The sequence below is a fragment of the Phyllostomus discolor genome, chromosome 1 (genome assembly GCF_004126475.2).
Source record: "Phyllostomus discolor isolate MPI-MPIP mPhyDis1 chromosome 1, mPhyDis1.pri.v3, whole genome shotgun sequence".
Lineage (NCBI taxonomy): Eukaryota > Metazoa > Chordata > Mammalia > Chiroptera > Phyllostomidae > Phyllostomus > Phyllostomus discolor.
The window spans coordinates 147730353-147753597 of record NC_040903.2 but is presented as its reverse complement, the minus strand read 5'-3'; the positions used below and the strand labels follow the sequence as shown (position 1 = coordinate 147753597).

At 38.8% G+C, this 23245-nt stretch overlaps 1 protein-coding gene and 1 long non-coding RNA gene across 2 annotated transcripts; both read right to left on the bottom strand.

Moving 5' to 3' along the window:
• Nucleotides 1–2301: 2301 nt before the first annotated feature.
• On the bottom strand, nucleotides 2302–2930 carry LOC118501338. The gene is made up of 2 exons (XR_004903975.1): nucleotides 2850–2930; nucleotides 2302–2342 (listed from the first exon to the last, which is right to left on the bottom strand). It is a non-coding gene; the product is annotated as an uncharacterized LOC118501338 (long non-coding RNA).
• A 7883-nt stretch (nucleotides 2931–10813) lies between these two features.
• EMC7 (ER membrane protein complex subunit 7) lies at nucleotides 10814–22599 on the bottom strand. Its single transcript, XM_028504292.2, is given in 6 exon segments — nucleotides 10814–11273; nucleotides 14147–14227; nucleotides 15541–15624; nucleotides 15627–15681; nucleotides 18312–18431; nucleotides 22300–22599. Coding segments are annotated over 6 exon segments (726 nt in total). The 5' UTR covers nucleotides 22533–22599; the 3' UTR covers nucleotides 10814–11120.
• Between the last annotated feature and the right edge of the window lie 646 nt (nucleotides 22600–23245).

Here is a 23245-nt window from a genome sequence, read left to right as displayed (position 1 = left end):
TTCCATCTCCCCCATGCCATTTCAGCAGCACAGTGTGAGATAACACAAACTCTTACCCATTAAGAACCTCAGATTGTGAGTGGGAGGGAGAAGGGAAACAAAATTTTTTAAGTATCAAGGAAGGAATCAGAAGGAGATTAAAAAACAAAACTTTCTTTTTCAAAATAATTTTAAACTTAGAGAAACACTGCAATAATAGTACAAAAAAAACTCTGGTATCCTTCGCCCACATTTCCCAATTGTTAACATTTTGCCACATTTCAATCTGTGTGTGTTTGCACACGTTTTTCTACAACCATTTGAAGTTGCAGACATCATGTCCACCGCCTTCTAAATACTTCAGTGGGTATTTCTTAAGAGCAAGGAGAGTGCCCTGGCCAGTGTAGCTCAGTTTGTTGGGCATCAAATCGCAAATCAAAAGGTCATGGGTTTGATTCCAGTCATGGCACATGCCCAGGGTTACAGGTTCAGTCCCAGTGGGGGCACGTATGGAAGGTAGCTCATTAGTGTTTCTCACATCGATGTTTCTCTCCCTCTCTCTCTAAAATTAAAACTAAACAAAACAATTTAAAAAAGAACAATGAGATTATTTTACATAACCACAATACAAATATAAAAATCAGGAAATTTAACATTGCTACAATATTATGTAATACATAGTTACATAGTTATGTACTCCAGTCCATACTCAAATTTTACCTGTTGTCTAAATGTTGTATAAGAATTTCTTTTCCAGTGCAGGATTTAATCCAGAATCACACTTACATGTAATTGTAATGTTTCTTTAGACAACTTTAATCTGGAAGAGGTCTTCAGCTGTCCTTTTGTTTTTCATGACATGGTAATGTTAAGAGTGCATTCAATCCAATTTTTACAAATAACATCCATCATTCATGGGTTTGTCTGATTTTTTTCTCATTAGAGTCAGTTTAATTTGTTTGATCTGGGCAGGAGTATCATACATGTGGTATTGTGCCCTCAATGTATCACATCAGGAAGACGCCATGTTTATCCCATTTTTGGTGATGTTAAAATTGATAACTTGGTTTAAGTGTTTCCACTCACACCCAGATTTCCCCACTAAAAATTTACTATTTTCCCCCTGCAATGAGTAATTTGGAGAAAGAGACTTTGAGCCTATATAAATTTCCTATGGGTTATCAGGTTTTCACTTGATAATTATAGCATCTATTCATTATTCTCACCCACCTAAGTAAGTCATTACTGTGCTGATTGCCAATTGGTTGGCATTCTACAATAGGAATGCTTTTTCCTTCTTTCCGACTTATTTATGTACGTATCATTAGGGACTCATTAACTCTTATTTCAGTAATTGGTTAAAATCCATTGCTGTCATTATTTCAATGCTCAAATTGTCACAATTTTTTAAAAGATTTTATTTATTTATTTTTAGAGAGGGAAGGGGGAGAGAGAGAGAGAGGGAGAGAGAAACATCAATACATCAATGTGTGGTTGCTGGGGGCCATGGCCTACAACCTAGGCATGTGCCCTGACTGGGAATCGAACCTGCAATGTGTGGTTCGCAGCCCATGCTCAATCCACTGAGCTACGCCAGCCAGGGCAAATTGTCACAAATTTAAGCAGTGAGAGCTTCAGGATAACTCCTGTGACCCTTTGACATATCCTGAACATTTTTTGAGCATTCCCTTACTTTCTGGTACAAAAAAAATTCCAGGCTCACCTTTACTCTCCATCCCAAGCCAGGAATCAGTCATTTCTTCAAGGTGCCCTGCTTTCATCAAGTAGAGAGAGTGGCACCTGACTCAGATCTGGACTCAAGATATATTCACTGCTATTAGGCCCTTTGAGTGGATAAAACTAAGAAATATGTATGTATGGATACTTATTAAAACAATGAATTCATATTAACATCTGCAATTCCAATCCTATACCATAGGATTCTTCCTTTTCCATGTTTGTATTTCACTTTACCAGCCATTTGCTCATTTGCTCAATCCTTTAAGAGTTTCGGAATTGTAACACCCAGAACACCATAAAAAAACAAACCTTTCCTGGCTGGCGTAGCTCAGTGGATTGAGCTCGGAGGTTCAATTCCCAGCCAGGGCACATGCCTGGGTTGCAGGCCATGGCCCCCAGCAACTGCACATTGATGTCTCTCTCTCTCTCTCCCTCTCTCTCTCTCTCTCTCTTTCTCCCTCCCTTCCCTCTCTAAAAACAAATAAATAAAATCTTTTTAAAAAGTTTGCTTTAAAAAACAAAACAAAAAACAAAAAAAACCCCTTTTAGTAAAGTCCCAGTGTTTGTTTGCAGTTCTTTTGAGATTAAAATTAAAGGGATATAGTGAAACTGCTATGTTGCTTCTGCAAATGAGAACACAAGTAGAACAAGTTGAACAACTCTGGAGACATTACATTAATAATAAGCAAAAGACTGACACTCAAATAAATACTCATATTCAAACCAAAGGGCACATTCAGCTGGGAAAATTGTCCTCCCAATGAACTGCACTGTCCCGCATCTCCCCTGATGAATTACTGTATGAGGGGAGGGTGGGGACGACCACCTTATCTGGGACAGTGCAAGAAAAAGCCAAGCACCAGTCTGCTCACTGGCCTTGACTATCATCCAGACTTATCCACACTAGTGTCCCTTACAGCAATCTACTTGTCCAAAAAGTCCTAATCTTCTTATTTTATATGGCCCTCAAGCCTCATACCACCAGATGTCCCCACAAATGTCCTCATGCTCCTACTAAGAGTTCTCTGAAGAGTTTTACTTCCCAGGCCTTGGCAATGGTTTTCTAGAGAGAGTTATCCTGCATAGATGCATCCCCAAGGGTGTCCTAGTGAAAAATTGGGCACCTTTACCTTCAACAAACGGTGGCTCATACTCTGCCCACTTATCCCCAGTATCACTAGTGGGAAACTGGTGCTTGTCTTTAGTAGTACCAAAGTAGTCTACCCAAAATAGACTTTGGGTATAGTCTTCCTATACCCAAAAACAAGTTTATGGACCAGCCACTCTCAATTCAAATTCATGAAACTTTACCACGATATGCTAACTATAGCCTAGTTTTCCTACTGTAAAACACAGTGAACTGCAGTGGGAAACACCACAGGCTGGATGCCAGCAAAGAGAAAGAGGTAACAGATTTAAACTGGGATTTGGAGGACCACTCTTCTCCCTGGAAAACTAGACTACCATGGAAAATCTTTTGACAGGTTCTTTGTACTTAGAAGTAGGGCCTTTCCAGGAGAGTCAGAAACAAGAAAACTATACTAGGTTTTATTTTATATAAAGTAACTATATTTCATAATACAGTGATTAATACATATTTGCTTGGAAAACTTAGAAAATAAATAAGCAAATAAAAAATTACCAGTAATTCTACCACACACAGATAACCTCTGTTAAATATCTCAGGGTCTATCCTTGTAATTTTTTTTTCTAAGTACAAACATACGCTTTTTAAACACGCAGAACTGGTAAGTACTGTTCTGCAGTCCTCACATTCACATGTTGCAGACTGGTCGGTCAAGCTCTTCAAAAGCAGAAAACCGTAAGGCTTCAATTAAAGGGGAGCTTCATCCACAACTAAATATAGATTAGAGAGAGGTTACTTCTGTCCTTTTTCATCTGTTAGACACACCCAGTACAGCTTAGTTGACAGGGATTATTGCCCTCTTCAATGCTGATCTCGAGAAGAACCAATCACTACCTGGAGTGATGTTTTGAAAAGACTTATAAAATCTAATTTTTAAAACGACTGTAGGACTGCCATAACACAGTACCACAAACTGGATGGTTTAGAAAAACAGAAATTTATTATCTCACTGTTCTCGAGGCCCGAAGTCCAACATCCAAGTGTCAGTGGGACCATGCTTCCTCTGAAGGCACGGGGGTCTGCTCCAGGCCTCTCTCCTGGCCCCCGGTAGCTTCGGGCGTTCCTTGGTTTGCAGAGTCATCTTCTCCCAGTGCCTCTTCATGTTATCCCCACCTCATCCCCACCCCCACCCCGTGTGTGTCTGTCTCTGAGTCCAGACTCCCCCTTTTCGAATGACACCAGTCATGCTGGATTAGGTTACCCTAATCTCATTTTAACTTGATTACCTCTATAAACACCCCTTTTACAAATAAGGTCACATCTGAGGTACTGAGGGTTAGGACTCTAACATATTTCGGGGACACAATTCAACCCATAACAATAACCAAGGAAGGAAAACACTTTCTATTTTACAGATGAACAAATTGTAGACCAGTATTGGGCAGTACCAAATGGGAAAGAGTTCAGAGCCATGACTGAGGAGGTTAAGTAGTGTCAACTCATTACAGAGACCTGGCTGGACAAGGCAGTCTTAACTGGCATGGGACAGTCACCTTGTATTTTTCAAGTATGAGTTGCCCTCTTCTCTCCTAGCCTGAGAAAATACAGGAAACTAAAGGAATGGAAACATATTTTTAAAGCACCTTGTATATTTACGATGAGCACCTCTGGAGGCTTCTGTCCCCACATCTGGAGCGTAGCTTAAGCTAAACTCTCTGAGGGTACAACTCAGAAATTTTTCTAGGGGAAGTTTCCTTCCTAAATTCCCAGCATCACTGCTCAGGGGCCCTATGGGTTTAAATCTTTCATTGTCAGAGTTTAGATTTCCCACTCCCCTTCCCCACAGTCCAATTTTGTTGCTATACCTCATTTCCTCTTCCACTGATACTTTATCCATCCTACCATTCTTCACACTCTGGGAATAAAATAATATACTTTTCGGGATAGGACAAAATCTGAGAGACCATCAGGTAGTTGCATAGTTTATAAATTATCCTAAGAGGTGACTTTTTGCCCAATTTTTTAAGAACTCCAAAAAAAGTAAATCTTATAGTGGCATTTCCCAATTTTATTTACCATGCCAAGAACTTTTTCACAACAAACTACAGTTGACCCTTGAACTTGGGAGCTAGGGGTGCTGACCTCCCCTTCAACAATCCGTATAACTACAGTTAGCCCTCTGCACGCACGGACTCTCAGCCATGAAGCTGACCCTTGAACAACACAGGTTTGAACTGTGTGGGTCATCTGAAAACTCCACGCGCAAGTGCACCTGCCCAGTTCAAATCCATGTTGTTCAAAGGTCAACTGCAATTCCTTCTGCTGTAATATAAGTGCATTTCCTTTCTCAGACTTCATGGAGTGATACACAGCTTATCAGAATTTGCTTTAAAGGGGTTATGGATTATTTAAAAAATCCCCTCAGCATTCTCTTCACCAAACTACAAAAATCAGACCTTTTAATCCTTCCTAAATTATATCCAATATAGTTATAAAGTCAACAGAAGCATTTGTATAGAAAAACGTGAATGTTAATCACTGGCAGCTTTTCTCTAAATCTCTATGTATCCTCTTAGGCTGAAACTGGACCCAGTACTCACCTAGTGAGGTCAGATAACAAGAAAGGGGTTAGGGTAGAGATGGTGGGGGCAGGGAATCAAGAGGCTTTCACAGAACCTCTGTAGAGCAGCTGAACCTCTCTGGAACTGGACTGTTATCTGTAGCTACTCTCTCCACCCCTCTCTGGTGTCATCATGGTCTCCAACCCAGGCATTGCTATAATGTCTGCTGGGCAGATGCTGACTTTCCATATTCTACTGTTAATTCTGCTTACCTGTGTGCTCCTCAGCATCAACATACTGCCTTCTCTGATCCCATACCACCAACTGACTGGCTCAAGCACCACCCTCGGTCCAACCAGCTTTGAGTGGAAAGGCAGGTCCATCCAGTCCTGTGCAGAGACAAGTGCAAAATGGTATTTTCTTTCTTTTGTATAATGGACAAGATTCCATGAGAGCAGTTATTGCAAGGAAACTCTCCTTAGACATCTTCTCTTGATCCTTTATGAATCATATCATCATACTTCTAGAATGACTCCATTTTCTTTTTTTTAATCCTCACCCAAGACTATGCTTACTGATTTTAGAGAAGTAGGGGGAAAGAGAGCATGAGAGAGAAACAGTGATTGGTTGCTCCCGTACACACCCCTCTGGGGATCAAACCCACAACCTAAGTATGTGTCCTGACTGGGATCAAATCTACAGCCTTTGGTGTACGGGCTGATGTTCCAACTGAGCTAACCAGCCAGGGCTAGAATGATTCCATTTAATCTTCATGCGAAATTTTCACGATAATTTAATTCTAAATATTTTCTAATTTCTTACTACTAGTGATTTTTTAAATACCAAATATATGTCACAGGAGCTGTTAAAGTGAGAACAAATGACTAATATTCACCTATATGGAAAATTGATTACGGCCTTGACTGGTATGGCTCAGTGACTGTGAGTGCAGCCTGTGAACCAAAGGTCAATGGTTGATTCCCAGTCAGGGCACATGCCTGGACTATGGGCTAGGTCCCCAGTAGGGGGCACCGAGAGGCAAACACAGATTGATGGTTTCTCTACCTTTCTTCCTACCTTCCTCTCTCTTAAAAAATAAATATTCTTTAAAAAAGAAAATTGATTTCAAAATTACCTAAGGGGATACAAATATTAATCTTTCATAGTATTAGTTTATTGAATTTAAGTGGAATTAAATGCCTTATCAAAAGCTTTCTTTTGGAAATGCTCTGCACAGCTCATTTCTATGTTCTTCCCATTCCTTATTACTGTTTGACCTTCTTAATTTACTACTCCCTCTTATGTCTGCCTGCCTGGCTCACTTAATCCTATTAGGCTGCAGGCATTGTGAAAGGCTTCAGTTTCCCTATGCTCTCAAAATAGTTAAAGGAAAAAAACCATACGCTATATTTGGTGGTATTTTGGGGGACTTTTCTAATGAAGCTCTTTTAATATTTCATCATTCTTTCAAAAGTATTAAAATGATGTTTATGTTTATAGGCCACATCTAATTTTGCAAAGCCTATCTTCAAGCTCCCTTGAATACAAACACTTTTTACCAATTGGATATTCTCATATACTTTACAAATTAAAAAATTGTGACACCAATCACACTTAAAATGCTAAAAGAGCCCTGTCTGGCAAAATCAGTGGATTGAGCGCGGGCTGCTAACCAAAGCATCGCAGGTTCGATGGCCGGCAGAGCAATGAGGGGTGAGATGGCAACATCCCAGAGTGGGGGCCCATAGGAAGAGAGGCAACCACACAGGATGGTTCGCGCGCTCGGTCGCCTACCTGCCCCTGCGCAAAAGAAATAAAGTAAATCTTTGGAAAAACCCTACCTATATCTTTATTTTTAAAAAATGCTAAAAGAACAACACAATAGACCCAGGCCCTGTCTCAACATACTCCTTGAACTAAATGGCTCAGCCACTAGCTTCTACTGTATTTCCTAAGATTAGTGCTTAGGAGAATTTTTGTTGAGTTTAAATATAAAATGGCTCATACATGATTGTAAACATGCAGAAATATATATGGGACCTGGAAAGCAATAAACAAAAATAAAAACACTTGACCTTATTTTTAAAAGATATTTAATTGATGCGATCACTGACCGGCAGTGACCGCAGAACGCTGGGGATGGCTCGTCGACACACAAGAAAAACATAGAGACAACCAGGTCCTGTGGGGAAGTAGGAACGGAATGGCCACTCTCTCTGGTGGGGGCGCCATGGCCACCCTCCCTAGGGGACAGCGGCCCTAGGGAGAGTAGGCTTTTATTGGGTTTGTTTACATAAGAATTCAGGTAAAGCTCATTACTCATTGCCAGGAAGTAAGGATCAAACAATAGAAAACAAGGAAGTCTGAGGGCCTATTTTGAGTCAGGGTCAAAGAGCTGTAAAAAACTTGAAGGAACAAACTTACTTCTTGCTTGGATCCTTATCATTCAATTGAGAGCATTCTAAACAAAGCAGGTTTCACAGGATTTTACATATTCTTTCTTAGGCCTGATCACCTGGGGAACCTGCCCTTTCTAGCACAGAGCGGCACCAACCTCTGTCATTATTTCAGGCTTAGGTGGAGCAAGGGAAGTAAGGCAGCCAACAGATTAGGAGATTTTTCTCACAGACAATGAGGACTCAGCTATGTCAAAGCTGAGGGGTGACAGTCCATCACCCCCTTTTGCTGTAGCCCCCAAAGTCCTTCCTTGGGGGCCTCCCATGTGATCGTGCCTGTATGAAGTCTTCCCCCCTTGGGGAATCTTACCTGTCATTGGCTAACTGACCAAGCGTTGGGGCCCAGGCAGGGTGAAGTAAAAGGAGCAGAAGCGGTGCTCCTGCCAGGGAGATAAGCTTTGTCTCCTTGCTGGCTTATGTCCAAGGTCGTTCCTTCAGCCTTAGCCTTGGCGGGGGTTACAGCTTCTGATACCAGGCAGGGCGGTTCCCAACATTTAATAACAACACTTTATAAACTTTTACTTGGTTGAGCACTTAAAAAACTCCAAACTTTCTGAAAGTTTGAGTGACTACTTAAATGAAAAGGCTCTCTTTTATCATTATTTGCATTCCTCATTGGGATCTTGAAACCTTCTCACTACCTAAAAGTTGCTGAATGGTTGCTTCTTCCCTCCTGTCAAAAGAAACATGAAGGGGAAAATAAGATAGTTTACTGCTCTAGGAAGGTTAGGTAAAATCCCAAGTCTTCACAATGTTAACAAGACTTGGGGTGAATCCCAAGGTTTTGACTCCTAGAAAAACTGCTTAAAAACTTGAGTGCTCTTAATGCATCCTGGGCACTCAGGACTTCCTATCAAGAACGAGCAACAAAGATTTGCTCTGCACACAGTCACTACTCACATTTAAATTAGTAGATTTAAAAATTTTAAAACATGGAGCTTACATTTCAGAGGAGATACTTACATGTAAACTGAATCTAAGAAAGGCCCTAAAGAAGAGAAAAATAATATTCTGTCTCCAGATGGGGAATAGCAGAAAAGAACCCAAGGAAGCAAGAAAAGAGGAAGTTGGCACTGATCACTGACCATCTAACCTTAAGGGTAGGTTAAAAGTATAGTAGAATTTTATATCTGAAAAGGAATTTACAGGCCTAATCCACATCCTCAATTCACAGATGAGGAAACTTGAAGCTGACTTATTTACTGAACAAACATTTAATGGTGTCTACATGCTCAATGCTGGAAATGCAATGAACAAGACATGATGCAAAGAGGGAAAGTGGCTTGTCAGAAGTCACAAAGCAAATTAGCAGGTGAACAGGTTCTTTGCACTAAATCTCTATTCTCTTTATTTTTTAAAAGATTTTATTTATTTTTAGAGAGGGGATGGGAAAGAGGGAGAGAAACATCAATGAGTAGTTGCCTCTCGAGTGCCCCCCACCAGGGACCTGGCTTGTGCCCTGACTGGGATTGAATGAGCGACCCCTTGGTTCGCAGGCCAGTGCTCAACCCCCTGAGCCACACCAGGCAGGGCTAAATCCCTATTTTCTAATAACATACAATCATTTCTGCACCTGTAAGCACACTAAGCATTTGATGAAGGTTTCATGCAAAGACAGTGAGATTTTCATATGCAATTGATGTAAAACATTCTGTAATATAAGGGATATGTATATGTACATATATAATTCAGATGGTGTTAGAATGTATGTAAAATAACCACACATAGTTTCTTAATTAACACTTGAACACTTAAAATGGTAATTTCCTTAGAAGTGCTAATTCCTCATCATTAGGTATTTCATATACAAATTTTGACAATCCAGATTTTGAAATTTTTCAAAGTGACTTCTGGTTATACAAACTGACTCTTTATTCTGGCTCCTTTAAATTACAACTTTCACTGAACTAGTGTTCTAATATTTTCAATAAATTATTTTATATTAAAAGACTACTTCTCACATTAACCAGTTTACATACCTTAATCATTCATCATGTATACTGATCATGTAATCAGTTTGGTAACTTTAGTGTTTTAATACCAACAGAGATATAGTTCCTCCTTTATATATTTAATACAAATGTTCTGCACTGGGACTTAGAAGAAAACTTATGTACCTCATTTCAAAATGACCGATGGCACCTATTCCAAAAGGGAAAATAAACTTTTGGAACCAAACTTTCTTGCTGTGTTTTGCTGATTTAGTTACCTGAAGAAAAGCAATAGGGGGTTCTTTAGCATAGGAAAGGACAGGAGCCCTCTACTGGAAACGATACAATAGCCTCAGAGTCCTCTTTAATTAAAACAATGCATCAAAATAGTGTGACATTTTTGTAACTTATTTAAATAAAGTTTATGAGACCCTCCTGACTGGAAAGTAGTAATTTATATTCCAGCCACTCTGAGAACCAAGGATGGGAGAGATGAAGAAGTGAAAAGCTACCTGTGCCACACCACCAATATTACACGAAGCTGTGTCCTCAGACTCTGGAAGGCTCTCCTATCACTGCTCTTCCTTCCCCCAGCCACTCACTCCCTATTATTGTTTGTGCTCCCTCTCTTCATGTTAAGCTCTGTTAAGGACTGACACTGGAAATTATTCATCTCTGTATCCTACCCTGAATCACACAGCACATACTGACACTCAATAAAGACTACCATAGATGGTAACCACAATTTCAAGATTCATAACATATTCTAATTCATATACCCAAACTCTGAAACTAACTGTAATAATAAAAATTGAAAGTACATCAGGAACATATGGTTCTACCTCAATCATCAGGGTATGTTCAATGGCAAGGCAGGACTGAGCATTTTCAATGATCTGGCTGTATAAAAAAACCATGGTTCAAACTGCTGTAAAAATATCACACACTTCTTTTTAGACAGAAAAGATCAATTTCAAGCCTCAGCTAATGAAAGACAGAAGAAAACTTTTAGGATCAAAGGAAACATTAAGTGGAAATAAATGACAAGATAATTTTATCTCTGGGTTAAAACATTTTAATATACATAAGTATAGTACTTCATATAATTTATTAATGTCATTTACTATAGGACACTGTAATTAATTCAGTGACATCAATATTGACCTCACACAAAGGATGAAAGCTGGGTTTTCTTGTGTACCGAGTCCAAAACATGTACTGAAGGGTTATCACACACAACAGTTATAAGAGATCAACTTTAAGGATGACTTAAGTTTACAGTAGTTGCTTCACACAGTTTTCCACAAGACTTGAATGCCTCCAGGTGTTGCCGTGTTTGTGCAAATGCCAGCTCTGGACCGCCCAACTACCTCCTTTTCCCAGCCCCACTTTTGCCTGTTTTACTGCTGCCGCTGCTAGACTTGCCAGATGATTTTGAAGAGAAGAGTCTTGTCATGAACTCAGAAACATCAGGCAATTCATGGTTGGAATTCAGCATATTCATTGACTGCTCCATCTCCTGCAGGAAGACAAAGCATGATGACATGAAAGGCAGAGGGACCCTTCGGGTCACTAAACAACTAATACTTCCATTAAGGAAGAAGGAGAGGAGTAGAACAAGTAAAAGGCACTGGTTCTAAGCAAGGATGCAATGTCATATCCAGGAGCACTTCAGAAACCATGTTTCATACCTCCTTTCTACCACTAAGCAGTTTGATCCTTAGTAAATTCCAGTAAATGCTTCCCTAGGGTTTGATTCATTTTTTTTTTTAAAGGCATTTCCTCTGATAATGGCCATATATGACCATATTCCTGCCATCTTATGTTTTTTGATTAAAATGCTTTCTTGTTGTTTTGATGAGTGTTTTTTTAACTCATGCTTTCTTTAGATGAATACAACCAGAATATCAATTTTTATCTATCAAGGCATCAGAGTAATTTGGAAGGTAACAGCAGTTTTCCCAACACTTGAGTCCTAGGGCCCTTAAATCTATGCTGTACAGCTTGGGTGACCTCAATTACAGCATCCAGAACAAGCAACACAAATGCTACAAACAAGACACTGGCAGGATGGGATAAGGATCTGGCACTTTTATTTTGAGGTTTTTGTCCTCCCCCTTACTGAGCCAATAATCCATAAAGTACTGTTCCACCTTCAATAATATTAATATAATGTCTGCTTCATTTGAATTTTACATGACATCTCAAAAATGAACCTAAAATTGTATTAGTTCAGACCTAAAAAAAAAAACAGCAAATACTATATTATCTGTCACTTAAAATTGAACATCATTATAGTATCAATTTGGGCTTTCTCCCCAAAAGTAGAATTTATACATGGGTTTTCAAGGAAAAAGTGAAATAAGGCCAGGAAAAGAAACATTACAAATAGCCCCGGCCAGGGTGTGGCTCAGTGGATTGAGCGCTGGCCTTCAAACAAGTGTTACTGGTTCAATTCCCAGTCAGGGCACATGCCTGGGTTGCAGGCCAGGTCCCCAGTGGGCAACCATACATTGATGTTTCTCTCCTTCTTTCTCCCTCCCTTTCTCTAAAAATAATAAAACCTTTAAAAAAAGGAAAAAAGAACATTATAAATATGTTAACATGCCCTAATAATCAAGAATGAGACCTGGCTGTGTGTGGCTCAGTGGCTCAATGGACTGAGTGCCAGCCTGCAAACCAAAGGGTTGTGGGTTTGATTCCCAATCTAGGGAACATTCCTGGGTTTCAGGCCAGGTCAAGAGAGGCAAGGACACATTCTCTCCCTCTCTTTCTCCCTCGTTTCCCCCTCTCTAAAAATAATAAATAAAATCTTCAAAAAATGTTATAAAGAATTAAATATATATGGTAATAGGTCTTGAGTCCTTGTAAAAATGTATCAACTGTATTTTCTTTAAGACTTGATTTTTAGAGAGGAAGAGATGGAGGGAGAGAGGGAGGGAGGGAGGCAGAGAGAAGGAGAGAGAGGGAGGGAGGGGGAGAGGGGGAAAGAGAGAGGGAGAGAAACATCAATATGCCAAAGAAACAGCCAATCAGTGCCTCTCGCCATCCCTCAACTGGGGACCTAGCACAAACTTAAGCTTGTGCCCTGACTAGGAACAGAACTGGCGACCTTTCTGTTTACAGTATGACACCATCCCACTGAGCCATACCAGTCAGGGCTCAACTCTATTTTTAAATCTGTTCAATTCTACAACTTTTGAATAATGAACAACTTTTTATACTGCTTACCATGTACAAAGCACTTTGCAAGTAATGAACTTTTAATTTCATGTGACTTCTGATGCTGCCTTCTGTTTATGCCAAAGAGAGTTGGCTTAAAGATAAAAGGATTGTACAGGATGTATATTTTCTGGCCAACACTGAAGCAGAGATGCCAAGATTTTAGTAATAAAACATTATGAAACATCATAAAGCTTTCTTTTTCCAGGAAGCTTTTTTTCTGCTATTCCAGCTTGGAATAAATGCCTCACCTTCTACAGAACTTTATCACCTACTATCTCAGCAAACATTTTTATTTATTTTATTTCTACCTTATTTTTCTATTTAAAACACACCTCTGCACACACATATACACACTCCCCTCATGGCAACAGGAATTTTTTATAAATCCGTTCTATCCCTACATTTAACTGGATTATGAGCTTGCTGAGGACAAGGGTGATATAATTATTCACCTGCATATTCCCTGGTACTCAGAACCTAGAAATTGATTAGTAAATATTTTTCAGTAATTGAAAAGATGTCAACACATCAATACATTAATTATAATGAAAAAACTTGGAACTAAGAAGGTATTTATTGACGTGTTAGAATGGACAATGGTTTTTAAAAAACTGCAGATTCACTATGGAAGCCGACATTTAAAGAGACAAAGCACTAAACGTGAAGCATCCTCCCTTGGCAACTCCTCCCTCCCTTGCCAAACCAGCACAGTCTTGTGGTACAAAGTCTGAAAGCCACTATTCTATTTTTCTCCCATGGTCTATTCACATCGTTTTCATGTGTCTGAACACATAACCAAGTGTGTACTCTAAAGAGTTTCGTAAAATAGATTATAAGAAACTATCATTTTGCAAATATTTGGGTTAGGTGTACCAGGATTATTACGCATTTCAATTGTCTAACAAGTGAGGAACAAACAGTCTAGTACTAAGTAGAATATTTAGCTATGTGAAGAGTCCCAGGCCTTTATCAAGCACAACCAAATGAATTGATCTGTTCCAATGGAAATGACTGACTAGGTGCCAGGAACATTGTATTAACACCATTTCTAGATGAATCTGGCTTGGAAACTAGGATAAAGTTGAAAGACCCGAGCCACCCAGACACAATGGACGGACCAAGTATCAGAATATGGTTCAAAAATTCACAGCTGGACAACCATCTTACCCGTCTCATTTCAGGATCGCTTGTGTTGACCACTTTGGGCAGAAGTACAAATATCAACAACGGAAGAACCATCATCATAACCTGTGGGGAAGACATTCAGAAGATATTTCTTCCCACTTAATAGTAGGACAAAATCTGCATCTAACACCCAACGATAAAATTAAAAACTTAAATGTTGTATACAAATAAAACTAGGAGCAACTACCTCAATTCTACTGAATCAGCCCTGTCGATAGCAAGGTGCTCCTCAAATGTCTGACTATGCAGAACATAAAAGCCTTATCTATGTGTGTTTGGAATTTACATCTCACTTTGCATTTGTGCCACCCACCATTATGCAGTTTACAGTTTTACTTAGCATGAATAATTCACAAAACAGAACTATCTATTCACTCTCTTCAGTCTGCGGTCTGGCTTTGGGATTGGTGATCCTGATAGCCAGTGAGGCTGCTATTTCCAGATGACTGCGGTCCTTGGAGAAAACAGTGTATTGTACTTTTCATTAATGTACACCCCCTACAGCCCCCAATGTAACACTAGGCAACTGCTTTAGCAGATAAGTTCGAAAGATGACCTAGAAGTTTATAGCACTGGATATGCTTCCATGGAATTTCAAAAACAAAAGATGGAAGATGTTTCTAGTAAGTTTTGAAGTCTCATTGCTGAGTTCTCCTGTCCACTCTACCCTTCTGCTTCTTCACCCCTGATAGGAGATTCTAGGTACTCATTTAGTGCTCTCTAAAGGATATACAGCCCCAAACATTCCTATTTGTGATCTAAATAGCTATCAGCAAGGAATATGAACAAAATTTAAGACAATTCTAACTTAATAATTCAACTTTCAAAAGCAGGCAAAAAAAGCCAATTTGTTTCTAACAACTATATTCTATTAGTATTTTTTAATTAGTAAAACCATCACATCAGTCTCATGATAATACCAAATATTTAAATTACCACAGAATAAGTTCTTTGCTCAATATACATGCCAAAAAGGACGAAAAACCTAATGATAACATCAATAAAGGGCTGGTTAGTAAATGATGGCACACTCATCAATGGGCCTAAAACGTAGGTAGCACACAATAGGAGGACAGCTCCGACAGACTTACCACATATTCTTACTCTATTTGAATTTTAAAACATTTCATCATAAATAAGTATTTATCCAATTTGTGTCACACATTTCAATGTCAATCTTCCATGTTAACTCTCACTGTATTCTTTTCCTTATATATTCCTAAAACACTATTTTTCCTGAAATCCACAAATTCTATTCACAATTATCCTTTCATCCAACAATCTGACTTCAGCTATCTCACAGGGGTTAAAAGTTTACAACACCTAGAAGCAAATTAGAGATTAGTAATGCTACTTTATTATAGCCTGATACATACCATCGGGTTCATGAGAAAGTCTGTCCAGCCCCATGATTCCCTTTTAATAAAGTAAGAAGGTGGACCTGAAGATTTCATTTGGAGTGAGGATAGGGCAATCTAACCACTTCTGATGTTTTGATGTAATTCACATATCTTGCTCTGATAAAGCAACACGGAAAAAGGCATCAATAATTCTACTAAAACATTACTAGTTAAAAAAACTGCCTATAGCAATGCCTTATAATTACCTTTAGCTTTCCCCAAATATTCAGGTATCTAAACTTTTGACCTTGAAAATCTAATCAAAATAGTTTTATCTGTGTATCTAAAATATTTAGCAAAATGTAGAGAAAGAACTCAAGACTGGAATCAAGCTACACAGTTAAAAATAGCTATATATATTTTACCCAGCATTTCTGAAGTTTTACATTCTGTCAAAATGTCAGAAATGGAAGTCTCACGTATATTTGAAACTACTTACCAAGTATGCTTATAAAACATTGGTCAACAATATTAGGATCTTCTACAAATCCACCTTGTTCTCTACTCTGTCCCACCCCAATTATTAATTATTGGGTTGTTTTTTTTTTACCTATGCTTCAGGCATCCAATCACCAGGAATGGACATGAGAATATGAATCCCACTGCTGCAACCAGTCCTTAATGCTAAAGCAGGAAGTACTCTTTACCCAAGGTAAAAAAGTAAATAAACTTTGTATTTAGAAAAAATATTTCTATTTGTTTAGACTACAAATTCAAAATTCAGAGTAAAGAATAATAAAAATAAATTAGTTTTTAATAGACAAGTATCCTCCTTTAACAACTCTCATTCCCTCCAGTACTCAGTGTTTGCAATTTTTTAAAAATGTAACCTGTCTGTAATATATACTATAATCTACATATCCCCCATCTCCAACCCTGCAATTCAAATGTGTACAGTCATTCTAAGTCTTTTAAGTTTTAGATTTCCATACTAGAATTTTACCTGTACATTTTTTTTTAAATCTTTGTCTCTAAAAAGACATGAGAAAGTCGATACCACATGAGGTTCATGTACTTTGAAGCAATCCATTTAGTCCATCAAAGATTATTTATAAACATATTTGTAAGGTATTAGCTTCAATTCAAGCTTCACCCTTGCTCTAAACTTCAAAAAGAGAAAAAGTAATTTGTTTCCAAAGAATGTACTTTTAGTGACATCATGGTACTGGTTTCATGATAACATTAAGAACTTAAATGACTACAGAATCACCGTCTCTGTTCATTATACATGCTAAGGAAGGAGAAAGAAAATCCTACATGTCCCTCGGTAGGATCTGATCATAAAAACGGACTGATATTCAGGTGATGTAAAGGATAAGACAGCTTTATGTGTTACCCTATTTGAATTACATATGATACTTTAAAAACTTCCAATACTAACAGAAAGCAAAGAGAGAAGTAAAACATTTTAGGAGTAAACACTAACTCAACTACAAATATTATAGTACTAAGTGAACATATTTCTTATGATGTCAACTCAATTTGATCAACCTGAATAGGCTTGCACATACTGAAAATGTCAGTAAAACACAGCTCCTCCAACCCCAAAATTATTTTTGCCATTGCATGGCTTGTGCTTTATTATAGCAACATGGAATAATTTTGTGGTAGCTCAAAAAAAGAAGACACATTACCATTCAAAACTGTTTCATATTTGTTAATTATACCTCAGTAAAGCTGGAACACATAAATATATAAAACTGCTTTCCTATACTTCCTGGTGAGATTAGAACAAAAAGAATACTATTGGCAGCAGACAATAACAAAATAAACAAATAAATAAACTGGAGGTTATAACAAAAGGCTACATCTGAACACTGTGGGTATCTACACAACTGATTCCAACTGCAAATGTGTCTATAGTATTCTATACTCAGAGCCTGAATTAATCCAAAATTCTTTTCACCTCAAATTCAAATCGCAACATCTACTTACAAATTCTGAAATTTTCTCCTACTCTGCCAGGCTCTAATGCTGTACTTCCATTTTCTTATCATGATGTTACTTACTTCGACATAAACTCTACAATGTAAGCTATTATTTTCCCAAGAAATATTAAATTTCCATTGCATATTAAATATTCCACAAGGAATAACTATAGAAGTTTCTAGGTCAACATATTATCAAATGGGCACTAAGGGGCATCATCAAACTATTTCAATTAAAAACAAGTAATAAATAACATTTCCAATTTAGAAAGTTAAATTATTTCCAACTTTATTCACATTTCAATTATAACTTTCACAGCACTTTTTTTTTTAAATCCTAACCGAGGATATGTTTATAACTTTAGAGAGGTAGGGGACGGGGGAGAGAGAGAGACATGATGTGAGAAACATTGATCCGTTGTCTCCATATGCGTCCCAACTGGGGAACAAACCCACAACTTAGGTATGTGCCCTGATGGAACCTGCAATCTTTCGGTGACCAGGATAATGCTCTAACCAACTGGGCCACCTGGCCAGAGCCACAGTGCTTTTGCTTGGATAGTAAGTAATCTTATGTCTTCCCTAAATAATCAGATTAGGAGCTTTAAAGTAAATTTTAAGCTAGAGTAGAAGAAAGTTCAACTTTACAGTATTATCAATCCTCAGAATAAAACAATATAAAGATGTTTTAAGTGTTTTAAGGAATACCTATAGTTTAAATGAGAACATTTTCAACCTTAATTATAAATTCTGAAAGTAATATAGAATGAGGTATACAGTAGCCCAGACTTCAGTGAAAATTAAATCAGTTGCTCTCACCTCATTTTTCCTTTTGAAGTAATGTCCACTCTGATGGGATCAAACCTATAAGCAGGAGATATAACTTCCACTACATAGGATCCAGAGGGTATGTCATGAACCACAAAACTCCCATCTGTCCTAGAAAAATGAAAATCTTATTTAGTCACTACTGATTAATAGTGTATCCTTTTCTTATGTTTTAGATCATCTGTTAACCCCCAAATGAATTCCAAGAATGACACTCAGAGCAATTTGCAAAACAACAACAAAAAAAACACCCCAGACTAGCAAGAGTTGTCTCATTCTTCAGCTTCCATAATTATACTGAATGGGTTCTGAAAACGCCCTAACCACTTCACAGTGGCAGAGAGCCCTGACACAGAACTACTTCTGCTCCCTCTGTGGAACAGAGATAACAGGTGTCAGGAGCAGTTTCTATTTGGAAGCCATGTCTTTATTCAAGGAAAGTTATAAATATACATTATTATTACAACATTAGTGGTTCTAATTTTGCCAATCCCCTCCAACGATTTCTAAATTAAAATGGCTTTTTAAAATAGTTTTAATTTGCACTTTGTGGTTCTTTCTTCCTGTTTTTGTAGTTAAAACCATTCATCTTTTCCTACCTGCTTTGTCATAAACTTTCTGGGCTTAGAAAACCATCCCATTAAGAGCTGATAATTACATGTTCACAGATCAAAGTTAACGCTCTGATAATGAGAAACTGCCATTCTGAGGAAAAAGAAGTTTCTGTTTCAGGAAAACAAATGATTGATTCTAAAAAGACCAACTTTATCAGAGAACTCCCAGTATCATAATAATGTTTTCAAATGATGCTTCTTATTATTTGGCTCTTTCACTGTTAAAGGAATAACTGATTCCTGCCATATCCACAATATTTATTAAAAGAGTAAGGGTAGGTATTCCCTGCTACTTCAAAGCACACACTTAACTAAAAGAGAATTGAAATGTAAACATCGAGTTAATTTTATTCCTGAGCTAGATGTCTTCCATTTGCCCTTCAGACCCCTCTCCCCCATCCTTCTCTCTGCACACTGGAGGAAGGGAAGAAAACACGCTTAGCATCTTCTCCCCAATTTCTCTCTTCAAGAGGCCACCTCTGACTGGTGGCGTCAAGGCACATAGTTCCTCCTCACACAGTCCTTTCTTCCCTTCTAGCTTCCTCCCTTCAGGCTTCAAGTTGATAATAGACTTGAGGTCGTAAACTTTAGGGTATTATGCAATCTGGTTGCTCCCCAACACCATGACTACACTGTTTAATCTTTTCATTAAACTTTCCTTAAGTACAGTAAAATAACAGCAAACTCACAATTATTAACAACCACATCTAAAACAAAAACAAACTAAGCAAACAACTAGAATAGGAACAGAACCAAAGAAATGGAGATCACATGGAGGGTTAGCAATAGGGGAGTGCGAGGAGGAGAGAGGGAGAAAAGGTACAGAGAATAAGTAGCAAAGATGATAGGTAGAAAATAGGGGGAGGGTAAGAACAGTATGGGAAATGTACAAGCTAAAGAACTTACACGTACGACCCATGGACATGAACTAAAGGGGGGGAATGCAGGTGGGAGAGGGTGTGCAGGGTGGAGGGGAGTGAAGGGAAAATGGGACAACTGTAAGAGCATAATCAATAAACTATATTGAAAAAACACCTTTCTTCAAATTATCTAATTTGTCTGTATCTTCTGTTTCTTGATGGAGCCCTAACTGAATACATTTCTAAATATTTTTCTAGGTCCACAACAAATACAGAATTAAACTAATGACTGTATAACATAAATAATAGCAGAACCAACTACCTATAGAAAATGCAAATAGATTTTTCATCCTAAGGTAAATATTTTACTTTAGAAAGATGACACAAACTTTATAATGACATTTTAAAACTTGGCTTTAAAACTGTACTCAACAATATATAAGGCCTTGTTGGACCGTATTTTGAAAGAACAATTACATAAAAGCATTTTTAAGATAAGTGGGGAAACAAATGGACTGGGTATTATTAGATGATGTTACAGTATTATAAATTTTGTTGAATCAATAATGGTATTGTATTATTTTCTAAAACTTTATCTTCTAGACATACATAATAACATTTTTACAAGTGAAATAATATCTTTGGGATATTTCAATAGCCTAGAAAAAATAAATGAGGTATAGAAGAGACATGAAACAAAACAGTAGACTGTGATTAGTATCTAAGGATTCACTAATTGTTTATTTTAATCTGTAATTTTCCATAATAAAACATTCATAAAGATACAGTAAGTAATCTTCCTATGTCAAAAACTGAAAACTACCTAAATGTCTAAAAACAGAGGACTTGTTAAAGGTTTATTTATATATGCAGTGATAAAAATGAGAAGTGGCATGAGGAGTCCTAAGGCCAAACTCCCTTCATTTCCCTTAACCAAGCCCCAAGCAACTTCCAATAGGTACAAACAGGAATCAAAACTGCACACTATGCATAACAGGCACAAGACAAATTGCCTATCCCTCTTCCAACAAGTTTGGCAGGACAAACTCCTTTATTAATTCTTAATCAATCTTTCTACATGCAAATGGAAAAACATGAAATGGCATCAGGACCTACTCACAAAATATTAAGCAAAAAAAGCAGGTTACAAAGGATATATACTATATTGTACTACTAAAAATATAGATCACATGATTCCAAGAAAGGCTAGGAAAGCTAAAAGAAAATGTTGAGTTGTTGTCTCTATTTTATTATATTTTCTTCAACATACATATTACTTAGATCTATTATTTTTAAATAAAAATAATAAATGATTTTTAAAAGAATTGTGTACTTCAGGAAATAAAAGGGCAAATGGTCAAGTAAGACTAATTTTCCAAAACTTAATGAAAGCTTTATCATTAAAACACTGTTAACTAGGTTAAACATAAAGAATTCCCTAATGCCAGATCTTTAATTAGACAGATAACATTAAAATCATGGTTGTAAGCTTCTTGTCATTGTTTATAAATCTGAGGTTGAAATCCTCATTCAAAGACATCTGGATGATGTGAATATTTGCAAATCAAATTTAGAACTAAATGTCAACGTTTAAGTGGTCTGGTTCTCAGACACCGATTGCTGGTGCACAAACCCACCAGAGAAACACTCCTTCCCTAAATATTTTTTCAGTTCGTAGTTTCATTTTCCAAGCAGTGATTGAAAGATTTAAAACACCACACGTGTCTTAAACATCTGAAAAGGAGGCTGTCACAAAATGAGAGTGCTGATAAATTCAACACGACTTTTAATACAGATTGAAATCCCCGTTTCTACTAACAGCTAGAGAAGACAGAAGCGCGTAAGCAATGCCAGTGAAGCCCTAGTCCCACATAAATGCCAAGTGTAACGTTGCAAATCCCTCGATGAAGTCAAGTGCAAAAACGAGCAACAATCCCACCTACAGGCGAAAAGGGTGCTTTGATCAGGGACTTCAGGGCCTATTAATTTTAGAAGCAGCATTAGTCTCCCAGTCTATGTCATCACCAGAAGCCCTTTGGGCTTTCAGAATTCCCCATTTGCTTACCATCTCTCTACACAACATCAAGCTCCGAAAAGACTGCAATGAATGGAAAAAAAAATAAATAACAATAACCGGCCAGATTCCAGGGAAACCAGATGAGATGTAAATGAAAGAATTCAGCAAGAGACAAATGAGGGGTCCATCTGTCCCCAGGGCCCATAAGTGGTCGTCCCCATACAGGGCCATTATGGAGTTGAAGGTAGCTGACCCCACCTCCTCCGGCCCTCGGGCAAGCACCTGCTATCCTCATTTCTGAGGTGCGAGACTGGGAAGGGGAAAGCTTCCGACAGCCTCCTAAGGTCTCCCGGCACAGATGGCTAGCGGCACCTGCCCCTTCATTCTCCGACTGCGACGTCGGCAGCTCTTGACACTTAGCTCTCCCGGGGGTACTTCCCCTCCGGCTTCCATCCAAACCGTTCTCCCGCGTTCCTCAGGATACTCACTTAAGGAAGCCGACGTGCTCTTCTCCGTCTACCAGCACTCGGGCCGCCGAGATCCAGTCCTGAGGCTTCACTCCTGGAACAACCGCACGCCCCTCAATCTTGAAGCGATCTCCTATGCCAACCCCAATGCCCCCCGACCCGTCCGCAGAAGCCCCGTGGACCTCCGAGCTGTGGATTTTCCCTGCTAGCAGCAGCAGCATGACGAAGAAGACGCCCCACGGAGCGGCCGCCATGACAGCAGCTCTCAGCGGTCGGGCCAGCTGCCCCAGAAACCCTCGCAGTCTCCCTGGCGCCGCCGCCGCCGCCGCCGGCCGACGTCATCACCGCGCGTCCGGCGCTGGCGCGATTTGCTGGCTCAAACCCGAAGACGGGATTGTTGGGCCCGTCGACTCGAGTGGCGGAAATGAGGCGGGTGTTCCTCGCGCTCGGATTTGGAAGGCAGTCTGAGGGGCGCGTCTAGTGAAAGGGGCCGCCCACAAAAACCAAAGTGTGTGTTGCTGTGGCAACCACCGAGGTCGAGGACCTCGAGGGAGTCAAAGGTTGGACTGAAATGGACAAGGATCTGCGGCAGTGTCTCCAAGTGATACTAAGGCTCTGGTAGTCAGGCACAGAAGAAAACGTTTAAAGGAAGATGTATATGAAAAGGCTCCCGTTTGTATGTTCAAAGGAGATAATGTGTGTACAGAGAAAATAGCTGGAAAAACAGGTACCTATGTATGAAGGGTTGCCTCTGGTGAAGAGGGGAAGAGTTGGAGGACATTCATCTGACACCACACCATCCCTCCTATTTTGAATGCTTTGTGGTGAGCATAACAACAGCGTTGTTGATCATGGGGCTACGCCGAGATTTCAGAGTCATTTTCTTGATGATAAAAATGAAAATGATTTGCCGGGGGTTTCTGTTGGCGTTAAACATTGTCCTCAAACATTGTCCTCTCTACTGCAA